The sequence below is a fragment of the Panthera onca genome, chromosome C1 (genome assembly GCF_046562875.1).
Source record: "Panthera onca isolate mPanOnc1 chromosome C1, mPanOnc1 haplotype 2, whole genome shotgun sequence".
In the NCBI taxonomy this organism is placed as follows: domain Eukaryota; kingdom Metazoa; phylum Chordata; class Mammalia; order Carnivora; family Felidae; genus Panthera; species Panthera onca.
Genome location: NC_138346.1, coordinates 110,205,692 through 110,221,974, shown reverse-complemented (window position 1 = coordinate 110,221,974; position 16,283 = coordinate 110,205,692). Strand labels below are relative to the sequence as shown.

General features: G+C 35.5%; 1 protein-coding gene across 1 annotated transcript in view; it reads left to right on the top strand.

Moving 5' to 3' along the window:
* MAP3K2 (mitogen-activated protein kinase kinase kinase 2) overlaps positions 1–16,283 on the top strand; it is a 102,923-nt gene that overhangs the window by 55,863 nt on the left and 30,777 nt on the right. The window contains exons 2-7 of the mRNA XM_060624854.3: positions 2,173–2,241; positions 6,121–6,239; positions 6,874–6,914; positions 8,158–8,257; positions 14,293–14,406; positions 14,788–14,875. Of these exons, the coding sequence (XP_060480837.1) occupies positions 2,235–2,241; positions 6,121–6,239; positions 6,874–6,914; positions 8,158–8,257; positions 14,293–14,406; positions 14,788–14,875 (469 nt within the window). The 5' untranslated portion in view covers positions 2,173–2,234. The remainder of the gene's footprint in view (positions 1–2,172; positions 2,242–6,120; positions 6,240–6,873; positions 6,915–8,157; positions 8,258–14,292; positions 14,407–14,787; positions 14,876–16,283) is intronic.

The window sequence follows — 16,283 nt, the reverse complement described above, 5'->3', positions numbered from 1 at the left end:
ATGGGGGAGGGGCAGAGAGAGAGGGAGAGAGAGAATCTCAAGCAAGCTCTGCACTGCCAGCACAGATCCCAACATGGGGTTCCAACTTACAAAACCATGAGATCATTACCTGAGCTGAAACCAGGAGTTGACACTTAACCGACTGAGCCACCCAGGCACCCCGCCCCAATCATGTTTTTTCTCTTTTCTTTTCTTTTCTTTTCTTTTCTTTTCCTCTTCTCTTCTCTTCTCTTCTCTTCTCTTCTCTTCTCTTCTCTTTCCTTTTTAATTTTTTTAATGTTTGTTTATTTTAGAGAGAGAGATGGAGTACAAGCTGGGAGGGACAGAGAGAGAGGGAGACACAGAATCTGAAGCAGGCTTCAGCCTCTGAGCTGTCAGTACAGAGCCCGATGCAGGGCTCAAACTCACGAACTGTAAGATCATGACCTGAGCTGAAGTTAGATGCTCAACTGACTGAGCCACCCAGGCGTCGCACCTGATCATGTTTTTTTAATCTACTGTGCGAATCTCTATCCTTTAAATGGTTTGTTCATTCCACTTATATTTAATGTAATTACATATGGGTAGAATTACATCTGCTACTTTGTTTATATTTGTGTTTTATGTGTTGTATCCATTTTGTACCACATTTTTCTATTACTGCTTTCTTTTGTGTTAGATATTTTCTAGTATGCTAATTTAATTTTATTTCTTTTGCCGCTTTTATAAAGTTTATTTTTACCAGTTGCTCCGGATATTAAAATTAATAACTTAAAACAATGTAGTTTGGGGGCACCTGGGTAGCTCAGTGGATTAAGCATCTTATTCTTGATCTCAGTTTAGGTCAGGATCTCATAGTTCATGGGATTGAGCCTTATATCAGGCTGTGTGCTGACAGTGTGGAGCCTGCTTGGGATTCTCTCTCCCCACCCCCCCTGCCCTCCCCTGCCCTTGCATGCTTTCTCTCTCTCCTTCTCTCTCTCAAAATAAATAAACTTAAAAAAAAATAACAAAAACCAAAAAATCATTATAGTTTGAGTTGATACCATCTTAATTACTGTGGTATGCAAACACTTTCATATAACACCATTCTTCCCCTTTGTGCTGTTACTGTTATATAAGTTATATTATTGTATCTTGTGTGCCCAACAAAACACTTCATATTATTGCTTTGTGCAGTTTCTTTAAACCTGTGTATTTCTTGTTTTGCTTGTGGAGAAGAGTTAACATGGTAGGCCTCACTGCATATCCTTAGAAAGAACTGCTTAAAAGATCCACCCTTGGCTAGCATCTGAGAACTTACCAGGGTCCATACCTGCCTAACTGATAAGAATGCTCGCTGTGCCTAAACTGCTTATACAAACAGTATAGTTTGTGCTGAATAGCTGCTTTTCTTCTGGGAGTTAGGAATTTTGGTGTATGCTAGGCAGAGGGTATGTATTGATCAGTCCCTAATAAAAACCCTCAGTGCAGAGTTTCCAGTTTTTCCTGGTGTTGTCATAACTGATTTCTGGGGTTGGGGGGAATTAAAGGTCTCATATGACTTTATTAAAAAAAGATCCTTAGGAGCTAGCCCTCACCTTCCCTGGTCTTTGCCCCGTTTGCCCTTTCCTTTAGCTTATTTTGCTTTGTACCCTTTTGCTATAGTAAATTATAGCTGTCAGTACGACTGTGTCACTGAGTCTGTTGAGTTCTCTAGCAAGCTCTTGAAACTGGGTGTTCCATTACATACTGCTAAAATAGATTACCATAAATTTGGTGGCTTAAAACAACATAAATCATCTTATCATCTTACAGTTTGGGAAGTCAGAAGTCTAAAATGAGTCTAACTGGGCCAAAATCAAGGTGTCAGCATTGCTATGGTTCTTCTGGAGGCTGTAGAGAAAAATGCATTTTTCTTGCCTTTCCCACATCCTAGCAGCTGCCTGTATTCATTGGCTCATGGCTGTCCCATTCCGTCTTTAAAGCCAACAATGAGTGGTCAAGCTATTCTTTTTGCAGTACCACTCTGACACTTTCCTGCTGATTGTTTATTTATAAGGATCCCTGTGATTATGTTAGGTCCAGCCAAATAACCCAGGATAATCCTCTTATCTTAAATTTGTTAATTTATCATATCTGCAGAGTTCCTTTTGCCATGTATATATATATTTTTTTTAATGATTAAATGTGTTTATCTTTTTTTCTCCTCAGGCAGTAAAGAATGCTGATGGAAGAACCATTTTCCTAATTTTCAAATTGTTGAGCTGGTTGCCATGATGGGTGAGTTCAGACTAAAGGCAATTTTCATCTATAATTAAAGGATAAAATGGGGAAGAAAAATTTTTCTCTGTGTGTATGACCAAACATTTTTATAAAGAAGTTTTATGATGTAATAGACTTCTGTAATGTTTTGTATTTAATAGATTTTAGATTAAAGCACTTTTTCAGTTAACTTACATATTTGGAATGACCATTTCATGCAGGATATCCTAGTAGGGACATTCAAAATAAACTGCTAAAATGGATTGAGATTTGCTTAGAGTCTAATGGCCAGAGAGAATACTAGATAAGGAAACCTGACCTGTAAAGATTGAATAAATGCTGAAGAATGAATTGTTGTAACTACCCAACTATGTAATGTGGTATCATAATGTTAATGGCAAGGGAGGCTTTCCTAAAGTATGGGAGTGGGTTATAGGTTATTTACTTTTTTTTCCCCCTTTTCCCCTTGTTGAAGTTTCCAACGTGAGGCAAGGATTGGACAGGGAAACACTAGAAATAAATGGACCAAATGGCACCCACCCCATCCTAAATGGGAAAAAATGGACTGAGTAGTTGGAAGCTAAGTTTTTTTTTTTTTTTTTTTTTTTTTAAATTTTTTTTTTCAACGTTTTTTATTTATTTTTGGGACAGAGAGAGACAGAGCATGAACGGGGGAGGGGCAGAGAGAGAGGGAGACACAGAATGAGAAACAGGCTCCAGGCTCTGAGCCATCAGCCCAGAGCCCGACGCGGGGCTCGAACTCACAGACCGCGAGATCGTGACCTGGCTGAAGTCGGACGCTTAACCGACTGCGCCACCCAGGCGCCCCAAGGAAGCTAAGTTTTTAAATCTAGACTGATCCCATTTTCTTAATTCTGACATATACTTGTTCATGTTTATCTTTGTCACATTTTTCTTATCACTTGTTTAACGAACGTTATTATTCACTGTTACATGCATATATGTGACAGTATAGGCTAAAGAGCTTAAATTTGTCAATGTTCTTTAGTGGAGGGTCTGTACATTTTCAGTGTGTCTCCTTGTGGCAAGTGTGTAAGCCGAAGCTTCACCTTCCTGCTTTTTAAATTTCTCTTCATTTCTCTTTTTGTAACCATGTGTGTAGTGCCATCATGTGGCCCAAATTCTCCGCCCAGCTTCACCTCCAGTTCCAAATTGGATATCTTTTACTGAACTCCTATCATCTTTTCATTTTGGTTGTTCTCACTTGCAGTCTGAGCTGTGTATTAATCAAATCCAGTTGTACCATCCTTCTCAAATAACACTTCACTATAGTAAGCAACAACACAAGGAATAGTCATTGCTTAAAAACTTATACAAAGGTATTCACAGAAAACTGAATATTTAAAAGTATGAATCATAGGTATTTGAATTTTAGATTGCGGATGTTCTCCTGTAATTATTTTACAAGCATAATGAATAAGCATAGAAGGAATCTAAACCTTTCTGATAAAAGATTTTATTGAAATTATTTCCCAAATAATTTGTTTTTGTGTTCAGGTAAATGTCTTTTCAGCATGTCAGACACCCACTGCTTCATCTATGTGCCTTTGGTCAGACTCTGGCCTCCTCCTGTAGGCATCCTCATTGCCTGTTTGATCAACTCATGATCTTTAAGAAATTTATAACCTGTCATATCTGCCTAGTACCAACGACCACCACAGAGATTCTTGATAGAGTAAAGCAGCCTAAGAATTGTTACAAGAGTGCTTATAGTGGATGTTCACCACTTTGCATGATCTTTTGTGAATTTGTTAGTTTACATCTTGTCAGCGTCCTCAAAGTAAGTTTCTTATTGGGTACTTAGGTATATCATGTGATTCTTCTTCAAGCCAGAAAAAGAAGGAACTCAGTTAAATTGCCCTTTATTTGCATGTCATCTCACTGAGAAGTTACTTTTATTAAAATGGTCCTCCTTACTTTTTTACATCTATGATAGGAAGCCGTACTTGTTTTTTTATTTTTTACTTCTTTTATTAAAAAAATTTTTTTTCTTAACGTTTATTCATTTTTTGGGAGACAGAGACAGTGCGAACGGAAGAGGGGGAGAGAGAGACACACATAATCTGAAGCAGGCCCCAAGCTCTGAGGTGTCAGCACAGAGCCCGATGTGGGGCTCGAACTCATGAACTGTGAGATCATGACCTGAGTGAGCTGAAGTCAGATGTTTAACCAGCTGAGCCACTCAGGCACCCCCATACTCATTTTTTTTAAACAAGGAAATTAGTATATGTAAATATGATAAGAGATTTAAGCCAGGCATCTGTTCATTTTGGTATTGTGATATTAAACATGGGAAAATATCTAAATGCAAGTGTTTAAGTTTTCTCTAATGAAGAAAATAATTAGAACATATATATGTACTTTTAACTTTTCGAGTTCTTCTCTCTCGAATACTTAAAAATATTAAATACTTAAAAATCCAGTTAGGATTAAAGAGCTTACCTTTCTCGAGAAGGTTACATGAGAATATTTTATTCCAGTTGAGATCATTCTCAGCTTATTTTTTTCCTAAGGGCAGATTTATTTTTATCAATAAATGACATGTTCTGGCTTGGACCTGTGGACAGAACACACTTTGTGATTACATTATACCTGGCTGGCTCAGTTGCTGTTTGGCTAAGGTGACGTGATGAAATTGTATTTTACAAAGAATATTTTGTGAAGGATTATAAAATTTTCTCTAAACCTTGAATTTACTGATAAAACCTTTGGCAGCATTAATTTTAATTTTAATTTTAATTTAATATGCAAGCAGTCTCATTATAGAGCAGAATATATTGAGTATTATAAAAAAATTAATACATTAGGAAAGTCAGCTATTTTGTGTGTTTGAAAGGCTGATGAAGCCATTGAATTGCCACATTCTTTTTAATGATTTCTCTTTACAGGGTAAAGCATGTTTTAATTATTACTACTCTGAAACATAAATTATTGCTCACCAAAATGGTTACATCTTAAAATGTAATCTGTAAAAGTCCTTCAATTCCTTTATTGATTATTTGCTGATTATCATTAGTAGAATTGGTTTAATTCTAGTGATTTACTAGTGAAAATCAATTAAATTATCTCCAAACTTTCCCAGAGAGCATATAATTGGTATTACTAGGAGACTCAGACTTACAGTCTTAGAAAGAAATTTTTGATTTATTTGGAAGAAATTAAAAGTTCATGATCCTTTCACTCAGTTTTATGGATTCACCCCCCCTTTTTTTTTTTAAAGGAATGCATTTTTCTTACATTGTTACATTTTAAGTTGTTACTGGCTGAGATCCTTAAGCAGCCTATTAAATATAGTCTTGTTGAACTTTATGGTGAGGAAGTACTTACAAATATCAGTAGGTCATTTATTATTCACAGAATAAAGCCTTTTGTTTCTGACTTGAAATACTGATTAAAATCTCTAAAAGGAATTCTGTACTTTGAACATAAATGCCAAATAATGATGAAAGTCATTTATTTTTTCCCTACTAGCTTCAATTAAAATTTTAGCTATTCTATTGATGTTTTATTTAGGAATCACAGAAAGTAATTTGTCATGATGGGGCTGTTTTCACCCATACACTAGGATGTTACATTATTAGAAGAATCAGAATGAGTTTATCTTGCCTATAAATGTCTCATGTGTAAACATCTAGTATGATGCTAGTGCTTGAGTCTAGTGCAGTTTTAATGTTACTTGTATTCAGTTTTTAAATAATGGAAATTTTATTTCACCAAAATAATAGAAGTATAGGTATTGAAAATGTTCTAGATGCATTTTTGCGTTAAATTAACGCATTTTGCATTAAATTTCATGATCAAATTTGTGTTTGATGTCTATGATAAATACATATTGAAATTATGATTCTTTGCATCTATTATTTTAAAAATACCTAGATGATCAGCAAGCTTTGAACTCAATCATGCAAGATTTGGCTGTTCTTCATAAAGCCAGTAGACCAGCATTATCTTTACAGGAAACCAGAAAAACAAAATCGTCATCACCAAAAAAGCAGGTATTCTAATAAACACATATTTTTATTGTATGAATTATTTGCCTTGAATATCCTAATCTTATAGAGGGTTTGTTTAAAGTGTTTGTCTTTTACATTTTTGAATCAAATATTTTTTGTCATACATTTTTCCTAATGGGTGTGCGTTTTTAAAAATGGTAGAGTTTTCATTGAATGTAGTAACTGCCCTCTAATACTGATATTTCATCCATTCTTAAAGCACTTAAGATAAACAAATTGTTTTTATTTAAAATAGTCTGTTCTGTTTACAAATGAGCATCATTTTGATTTTTGTAACTCAAATTTGTTTGAGATGTCCAACACGAAAAGTGGGAATCCAATGTTCTGTATTTCCCTCTCATAGGTTTAGCAAGGGTCTCATAGGCATGATCACTAAGAGATTTTGGTGCTCTTTGCTTTCAGTCCAGAGTCAGCAGCACAGTTCTCAACTCAGCTCTTTGACAGACATTATGAATTGATTGGAGTTCACACTGAAAATGAAACCTCCTTTCCCCCTGCTTTTTTTTTTTTTAAATGAGTGACTAAGGGGAAAAAAAAATGAGTGACTAAGAAAAAACTATCTAGAAATTGTAGAAATTTTATCTGATCTCTGAAATGATTTATCATTTCATTACAGAATGATGTGCGAGTCAAATTTGAACACAGAGGGGAGAAAAGGTAAGCAAAGAAACACTATATGCCAGTTTATTGATTTAATCAAATAAGTCATAAAAACCATTAAAAGTTTTTTCTGGACTTTAGTGAAAGTTGATGGCTTACAAATTGAGAATGGAATAGTCCTTTGGTAATGTGTAACATGTACTTAGACTTATAATAGAGTGTCAAAATTTAGGCTAAAGTTTAGTAACAATTATTAATGTTTTTATTTTAGGAAATAAAAAAATCTTGGATAATACAGCCTTTAAATATTACTATTTCCTTTTATTTTTACTCAGTGGAAATCAAGTATATTTCTCCTTATCATAATTGTATTGTCCCTTCAGATATTATATAAAGCTTATGTACATGGATTTAACATTCATAATTTTGATTATTCTCAAGAGACCTCAGTCATATGACGTATATTTGATTAGTAACATTGAGGAAGATGATTGGAATGGTGGCTGTAAATTAATTAGCAGAGGGATAAGCCTAGCCTTCCATTGGGTATCTGTATCTTAGTGCAGTGGTAGAGGTGGTGGTGGTGGTGGTGGTGGTGGTTGACAACAAAATTGTTAACAAGGCCTAATAGGAGATAGAGAAGATGGGATTTCACTTCTGTTATTGGTGTCTCATTAAATCCAGTTAGTGAAAAAGCATCCATTTTAAGGGCTTTAAACAGGCTCATGAGTCATATAACCTGAAGATGTAAAAATGTTTTATACAGAGATGTCAACAAAATTGGATATACCACATATACCATCCACTTGTCCAACGTGCTTTTTTTCCTATTATTCTTTTATGGATATTTTCTCAATTCTTTCCATTCATTGAGCATTATTTATTAAGTACTGTAAGTATTGGACCATAAAGGAATAAAGTGAGCAGAACAAACATGGTCCCTCCCGCATACTCCAGTCTAATATAGTAATTTCCAAGCTTAGGTGCTTGCTCCCAGGGTCAGCATAGGCTAATCTTTTGAGACATAGGAAGAAAATACTAGAATTAAAAATTTTTAATTTTATAAAAATACTTATTTTGGGGATATGCTTACATGATATATAGGTCCTCAGAAATGTTGAGTTGATAAAGGTACAGAAATCAAAATTTGAATCTCCAAAGAACAAACAACTTTATTCTTTTAATAGTTTTGTTGCATTCCATTATACAGAGGTCACATAGTTAAGTTTAATTTTAATCACTTTTTTCAGTGAACATTTTACAGCTGCTCTTTAATAATCTTAAAATTCTGTCCACATAGAATCCTTCAGTTCCCCAGACCAGTTAAACTGGAAGATCTGAGATCTAAGGCTAAAACTGCCTTTGGACAGTCTATGGATCTCCATTATACCAACAATGAGGTAAACATGTACAGTTTAACTTTCAATAGCTCTTATTTTGGAAAGTAGTATGTTCATTTAAGAGATTGTTTTAGGAATACTTATTTAGAAATTGATAAGGATATGGTATGCTAGAGAAACAAAACACGTAAATTTGTAAATTTTAACTAACTGAACTGTGTGTTTTCCATTGTGGAAAGATTTAAAGACACTACTGTGCAAGTAATTGAATGAGAACATATTGAGGGAGGAAACATACGTATTACTTAGAAGTTTGCTGCTTATTTATGTTTTATTTTCACTCTGTGTACTTTTTTTTTTTAAATTATCCTCAAGTTAACATACAGTATAGTGTTGGTTTCAGGAGTAGTAGAATTCAGTGATTCATCTCTTACATATGACACCCAGTGCTTAATCCTGAAGAGTGCCTTCCTTAATGCCCCCATCACCCATTTAACCCACTCCTCCCAACGCTCAGTTTGTTCTCTGTATTTAAGTCTCTTATGGTTTGTGTCCCTCTCCTATTTTTATCTTCTTTTTCCTTCTCTTCCCCTATGTTCATTGTTAAATTTTCTCAAATTCCACAATGAGTGGAATAGCTATAAACATTGAGGTACATGTGCCCCCTCAAGTCAACATTTTTGTATCTTTTAGATAAATTCCTAGTAGTGCAATTGTTGGGTTGTAGGGTAGTTCTGTTTTTAATTTTTTGAGGAACCTCCACACTTTTCCAGAGTGGCTGTAACAATTTGCATTCCCACCAACAGTGCAATAGGGTTCCTCTTTCTCCACATCCTCGCCAACATTTGTTGTTTCCTGAGTTGTTAATTTTAGCCATTCTGACAGGTTTGAGGTGGTATCTCATTGTGGTTTTGGTTTGCCTTTTCCTGATGAAGAGCGATGTTGAGTATCTTTTCATGTGTCTGTTTGCCATCTGGATGTCTTCTTTGGAAAATGTGTACACTCTACGTTTTGATGAACTGTCTTTTTTTCTCATACTCTACATTTGGGTGTATAGACAATAGAGCTTTGGTAGTCAGACAGTTTAGCTAAAACTTTAAAGGATTATTTTCAAGTTGCTTAGGACATGATTAGATCATTATGTTTGTGTGTCAGTACATGTGGTTTTAAGGGCTTCATCTGGCACTGAGGAACTCTGTGTTCTGGACCACCCCCCTTTTTTTAATGTTTATTTATTTTTGAGAGAGAGAGACAGAGAGACAGAGCACAAGCAGGGGAAGGCAGAAAGAGAGGGAGACAAAGAATGTGAAGCAGGCTCCATCCAGGCTCTGAGCTGTCAGCACAGAGCCCGATGCAGGGCTCAAACCCGTGAACTGTGAGATCATGACCTGAGCCGAAGTCGGACACTTAACTGACTGAACCATCCAGTCGCCCCTGGAAAATCCCCCTTTGAACCTTCTTAAAATTCAGATTGGATTAGATAATCCCTGAGGTTTCTTTAAGACCCTATGCAATCTCAAGATCTTGAATCTTAAAAATTTCAGGGACAATTTAATTGGTTAATTTGTTGTTTTCTCAGAAAATACTTGCTGAATTTGCCAGGCATAATGCCATGATTCATGAATTGCAGTGCTTCATGGAGTTTATAGGCTTGTGTTTGTGGTAGAAGCAGACAACTAAATAATGAGTTGTTCAAATATATTAAGTTCTCTGAAGGACAGGCATAAAATATCATGAAAAACAATGAAGGCAAGGGCAGGCAGTACCTGTTCTGTTTAGATGGTACTAAGGAAGAACTAAGGTGGTAATATTTAATTACTGTCACTTGAAGTATGAAAAGCCAAACTTGCAAAAAGTTTGAGGGCAAGAACATTCTTGGTAGAGAGCCATTGAGAAGCATACCTACAGAGATCCTAAGATGGAAAAGACTAGTTATGTTTCAGGAATAGGAAAGTGCTAGTGCGAATGGAGTAATGATAGAGAGCTTACTAAAAATTAACTTGAGAGAACATGTAAAAGTGCTTTGCAAATGTTAAAACATTGAGCAAATAAAAATATTTGAAAATACTAGATTTTCAAATGAGTCATTATTAATTTAAAACAAAAACTATGTTAATGTAGTTTGTCTAAAGAAACCACTTACAACTGAATGCAGAACATATTTTGAGAAAGCAAAAATCCATATTCAAACAAGTAGTATCCCTGAACAAAGTGATGAGTATCATACTATAGTAATACCTTAATATTTTATTTTTTAATAATTTTTGGGTTTTCATTTAGCCACGAACACCTCTTGTTGCCTGGCCCTGTCTTGGCACTTACTATTTCTCTTTGTGCCAGCCTGATTTCCACCTGCCAGTCTGAGGGCTTTTTAGAGGTACAGCCATAGGGTCTAGGCAGAAATACAGATAGGGGTACCAGGGGGTGATGGGAGAATGAGACTCAAGGATGGTGTGGGAGGTGGGGATAGGTAGGTTCCACTTAACAACAATGGTAACTTGCTGGATAACACATCCTTTATAGGCCCCTTTCCTGTCTTCCCCATTCCTCTGTACCAGTGTTTCCTGGTACATTTTCCCACATACAAAGGCTTGAACTTGAGTCTTTATTTCGTGGTATGATTTTAGGGGAATCCAGATATATCTTTGTTTTTGATTTTAGGGGAATCCTGATATACCTTTGTTTTTGTTTGAACTAAAATTGTATGATGGAAAGCTTTCAAATGCCAAGATACATTAAGTCTACAATATTGTCTTGGTCTAGCAGTCTAGTAGGTCTATCAAGAAAAATGAGGTCAGTTTGACATAATTGGCTCATATTGTACCTGTTCTAGGTCCTAGAATTGCTGTTTCATCCCCCTGAGTTCTCCAATTTGTTTATATAATTTTTTCTAGAGTTTTCTTAAGGATTGACACCAAGCTAATCTGTAGTTTCAAGAACCTTCTCCCTTTTTCTAAAAGTTGGAAAATTTCTCCCATTTTCAGTTTCTTTTTCTCATGCTTTCTGAGGATTTCTGTGAGTGGTTCTGCCATTATATCTGGGTGGCCTCTTGGCAGGAATGTGGTAGAAGAGACATTAAGTAGGGTAAGATCACGTTGTTTAAAATTTCTCACAACTAAGAGATTCTTTTGAGACTGTGATTCTGTGAGTTAACCATGTCCTGATTCACATCATGACAAACCCAATGCATGCCCCTCAATACTGAGGGTACTAGGGAAAAGCTTATAAGGTCTATTAGTTTTGTGGACGTATGGACAAGCAAAAAACTCATTTATACTGCTTGTTATTCCAGTTCTATAGATATTTTTTTTCTAGTATAAATCCCTGTGTTCTAAAAGAACCATTATTCTGTAAACTTCTAGTTTGCCAGACTCAAAACAATGAGATTTAAGCTGTGATTGGTTGGCTCTGTTAGTTGGGCTCCTCTTTATCTAATAGTGTCAAGCATGTGTGTTGTCGTGTGTGTGTGTGTGTGTGTGTGTGTGTGTGTGTGTGTGTGTGTATTGCCACGGGAGATAGATGTGAAGGTGTGCAGGCAAGGAAAGTGGATTTTCTAAGATCTTTCTCTCTCTCTTTTTTAAGTGTTTATTTTGAGAAAGTGCTGTGGAGGGGCAGAAAGAGAGAGTAGAGAGAGAATCCCAAGCAGGCTGTGCGCTGCCAGTGCAGAGCCTGATGAGGGGCTCGATCTTGAACAAACCATGAGATCATGATCTGAGTTGAAATCAAGAGGCGGAAGCTTAACCAGCTGAGCCACCCATGTGCCCCAGATCTTTCCCATTTTAGATGGTTAGAGGAAGAAAACCTTTCTATGGACTATTATCATGTGTCACTGTGCAAAGTCAGGCAAATAAATCACTTCTTTTAAATTTAGGTTCTATTGCATGGGCTTCAGGGCCTAATTTTGAGTTTTTGGGAAGGATTTACATTAACCCACAACTGATGTATCAGTATTAAGACAGAGGGAAGTAGATTTCATGACTGAGGCTGAAATGAATTCACTAAGCAGGAAAACATTGTGTAATGTATTTAATATAATTTAGATAAGCTGGGATTTGTTATTAACTCTTAGTCCTCATTTTAAAATTGGTAATAGGTGACTTTAGAACATACAAGGGATCACATGAGAACCATAGGCAGTAGCCCAAGCTGCCAATATATATACTCCTCCACAATGCCCAGATTTCACATTAGTAAACTGAAGAACAACAAAATCATTTATGTTAATATTTTGTTATTGTGATTTAAACTAGTGTCTTTTCTCCCCAGAAGCAACAGTGTCTTGGAGAAGTAAGCGATCCAATTATCAATAAATGTATAGTAAAAGTAAATATTCAGGTTTTCCCCTCAAATGAAAAACTGGAAAAAAAAAATCATCTTTGCTTTAAAATGTTTTCTAGTGCTTAAAATATAATTAAAAAGAATACAAAAGATAGGAACAAGATGTACCAATATGGTTCATAATCAATAGGAAAATAAAAGGATATTCTTTTTCATTTATGCTCATTCTGTGATACCAAACAGTTAATATTCTTTTTTTATTAGAAAAAAAAATTCTCATAGAGGAAAAAAAGGCCTGGTTATAGTAGGTAAGTTGGAATAGTACAAAACTACTAAAGTAGCTACAAACAGATATTGGGAATATAATTTCAAGTACCTATTAAGTAAATTTAAGCGGATTGTACGGTGGAAATCACGTTAGTCTGGAATCCACATTATTTGTGTTTGGAAGCCTTTATTAAAACAATGGCTTTTTTCCATAAAGAAATCTGCAGAGAGTGCACGCCATGTCAGCTTGTGGGTTTGGGTACAGATGATGCTTTTGCCATATGATATGCATTAAACAGTATTTACCAAGTAGTTGCCATGCATTCTCTGTGTCAGTTATTAGTGCCTCTGTCCTCAAGGCATTCATACTGTAGAGGACCCAAAACTAACTAGGCCTTTACATTTGAATGGCTTCTATACTGTACTTAATTAGAGCAAGGTAACAAGTGTGCAATAGGTTCATTTATTTTTATTCTGTCCTTTCAGTGAAATGGAATATACTTTGAAGATTATTGACAGTTGTCCTAAGCGATTAAGTTTACATTTTTTTTTTTTTAATTTTTTTTTTTTTTAACATTTATTTATTTTTGAGACAGAGAGAGACAGAGCATGAACGGGGGAGGGTCAGAGAGAGAGGGAGACACAGAATCGGAAGCAGGCTCCAGGCTCTGAGCCATCAGCCCAGAGCCCGACACGGGGCTCGAACTCACGGACCGTGAGATCGTGACCTGAGCCGAAGTCGGCCGCTCAACCGACTGAGCCACCCAGGCGCCCCAGTTTACATTTTTTTTAAAAAAGAAAAGAGTATTTGATTTTCTTAAGTTGTGTGAATCATGCTTTCTCATAGACCTTTCAGAGGCTTTTTGTCCTTTATAATGTCTGATCCATAAGAGGATCCAATCTGCTAATGAAAGCAGATTTCCACATTTAGAGTTTACTATGGATGGCTGACCCATTTAGCTGATTTATTGCTGGTGTAGTCACCAGGATCAGAGGGAGCCCAAGGTGGACTGTAGATTGCAGGTACATTGTTAGTGGTCCCTCCATGGCAGCTGCTACAGATGCTCATTGTGTTTGGGATGGTGATACTCACTGTAGGTATGCAAATCTGGAGAATGCAAATCCGTGGTAGTATGACTATAGAGAAAAACCTGAGAGTTTCATCAATGCAGATGAAGGATAGTATTGTATGTAGTTTTTGTGTGTGCTCCTTAATGCTGTTTTGGGGTAAAGATACTATACTTTACATTTTGCAACATTATGGAAATATCCTAGAAAATTAATCTTTAACCTTTAAATGTGTTTTTTAGAAGAATTTAATGATGATTAAAGCAAAAAAATTTTTTGTCCATATTCAGTCTTATGATTTTAGTGGTGGCAGGATGGGAAGAGTGAAACAATTTAGATACATCTATTCATTCAGAATTTCATTATACTGACAAAGAGCCAGGGTATTTTGAAATTTATAATTCCATAGTAATGAAGATGGTCCTGAAAGGACTTCACCCGGTGAGATGGTTGCATGATTCATTATGTTCCCTTCTGTTCAGTTGGTAATTCCATTAACTACCCAAGATGACTTGGACAAAGCTGTGGAGCTGCTGGATCGTAGTATTCATATGAAGAGCCTCAAGATATTACTTGTAATAAACGGAAGTACACAGGTACGCATCGAGACATCTTTCAGTAAGGATTATAGGATTTGTGCCTGTGAAATATGAAACATAGTTACATTCTATAATCATTGATATATTTTCAATATAATGAAATGTAAACTTACATAATGTAATTGCTATAGTTTTATATCCTTGCTCCTCAAAACCATGTAGCCAAAATTATAAGTAAGTATAATATACTGTACATATGGAACTAATAGAAGTACTGAGAACTTGGGAAAATTTATGCTGGAAATAAAGTTTCAAAGAATAGATTTGATAAGACCTACAAACAGTGTAGAATATCTAGGTTGTATTTGGTGGGGGGAAGGATTCTGTTTAAAGCCCCAAAAGGGGAAGAATAGTATTAATCATCCCCTTTCCTTATAGGCTGCTAATTTAGAACCATTGCCATCACTAGAAGATTTGGATAACACAGTATTTGGAGCAGAGAGAAAAAAACGGCTTTCTATAATAGGTAAGAATGATAGTGTCCGAACCATAAAATGGACAATTTCTCAGTTTCTTCTTCATCCTTTAATGTAGGCCAGCACCTAAACATAACCCTGATAAATAGCAGCCTGTCCCTGTACTCTGTAATTTTTCCCAGGTACCTGTGTTCTAGTTTCTTATGTCCCTTCAAAAGTTACATCAAGTGTTGTAAGATTAGCAATCTCAAGCTTAAATATTTTTTCTTTATATACTTAGGATATTTTAATATTTAACAAATTTAAATAAAACCTCTAGTTATTTTAATTATAAAAATAACCAGAGAGAAGAAATTAAAAGAAGTAATTCCAATATATTAAAATTAATGGATGGACTAAGTTCATAAGCCTTTCTCTAAGTTTTAGTTATTGCAGTACTATCAAATGCAGTGCTAAGAGTTTCCAGATTGTTTTTTTTTTAGTATTCATTATTCATCATTAATAATAGACTATTAAAATTAAGCTTGTGGTACAAAGCAGAATGGATCCCGTGTGCTGTTTGAAGGAGGCCTATTAGAGAGGCAAGGGTGAGGCAGAGGTGCTCTGAACTCCCCAGTTCTGTGGATCTCCTTCAGGTAGCATAAAACATTAATAATCTGCATTTTTATATGATAAAAGCATTACATTGCTCAAAAACCACTGGTATAAATATATTTTAACAGGGCAGTGAATGTGACAACATGAAAACATATGTAAGTTATGGACTTGAAAGGGAAAAGTAGAGGAGGAAGTGAAACAGATGAATGGAGAGGGAGGAAGCAGGAGGGTGGGACAAAATGAGAGATATGGTTGGGACTCCAAGACTGGTAACAGAAAAGGATTGTTAATAACACAAGAAGAGATTAAATTGGCATATGGGCCAACCCCCATATATCCGTTAGTGATCTTTTGTTTTGGCCCCCCAGAAGAAGCTACTTAACTACTTCCTTCTAAGTATCTGTCTTACATAAGTCCTACTTTTGGTTTCAGAAATGCTGGAAATGTGAGCAGCAGCGATGATATACAAGCAAAATAGAAATTGTTTATCTTTATTCAGATATATTTTTATATGGTTTAGAATTTGGGTGAAGGAACATTAGGAATACCTGAATTCAGATTCCATCTCTCTAACTTGAGACCAATAATGTTCTTCTCATCTTTAAATCATGGGATTCTTGTGGCAATAGGTTGAGAAAACACTTTTAAAGAACATTTTGCTTTTCAAACTAGAAAACATGACTGTTATTAAACCTACATTTCTTTCTTCATTCCCTTTTCTTATCACATTACAGTATGTATCATTTTAAAGTAAAAATTGCCAGTCACTGTAGTTGCATTAGAACAAGCTGAATGCTCTACTTAAATTAACATTTTAAGTTCATTTTGAATTAAAACTCTACTGAGTACCTCAATCTTGTC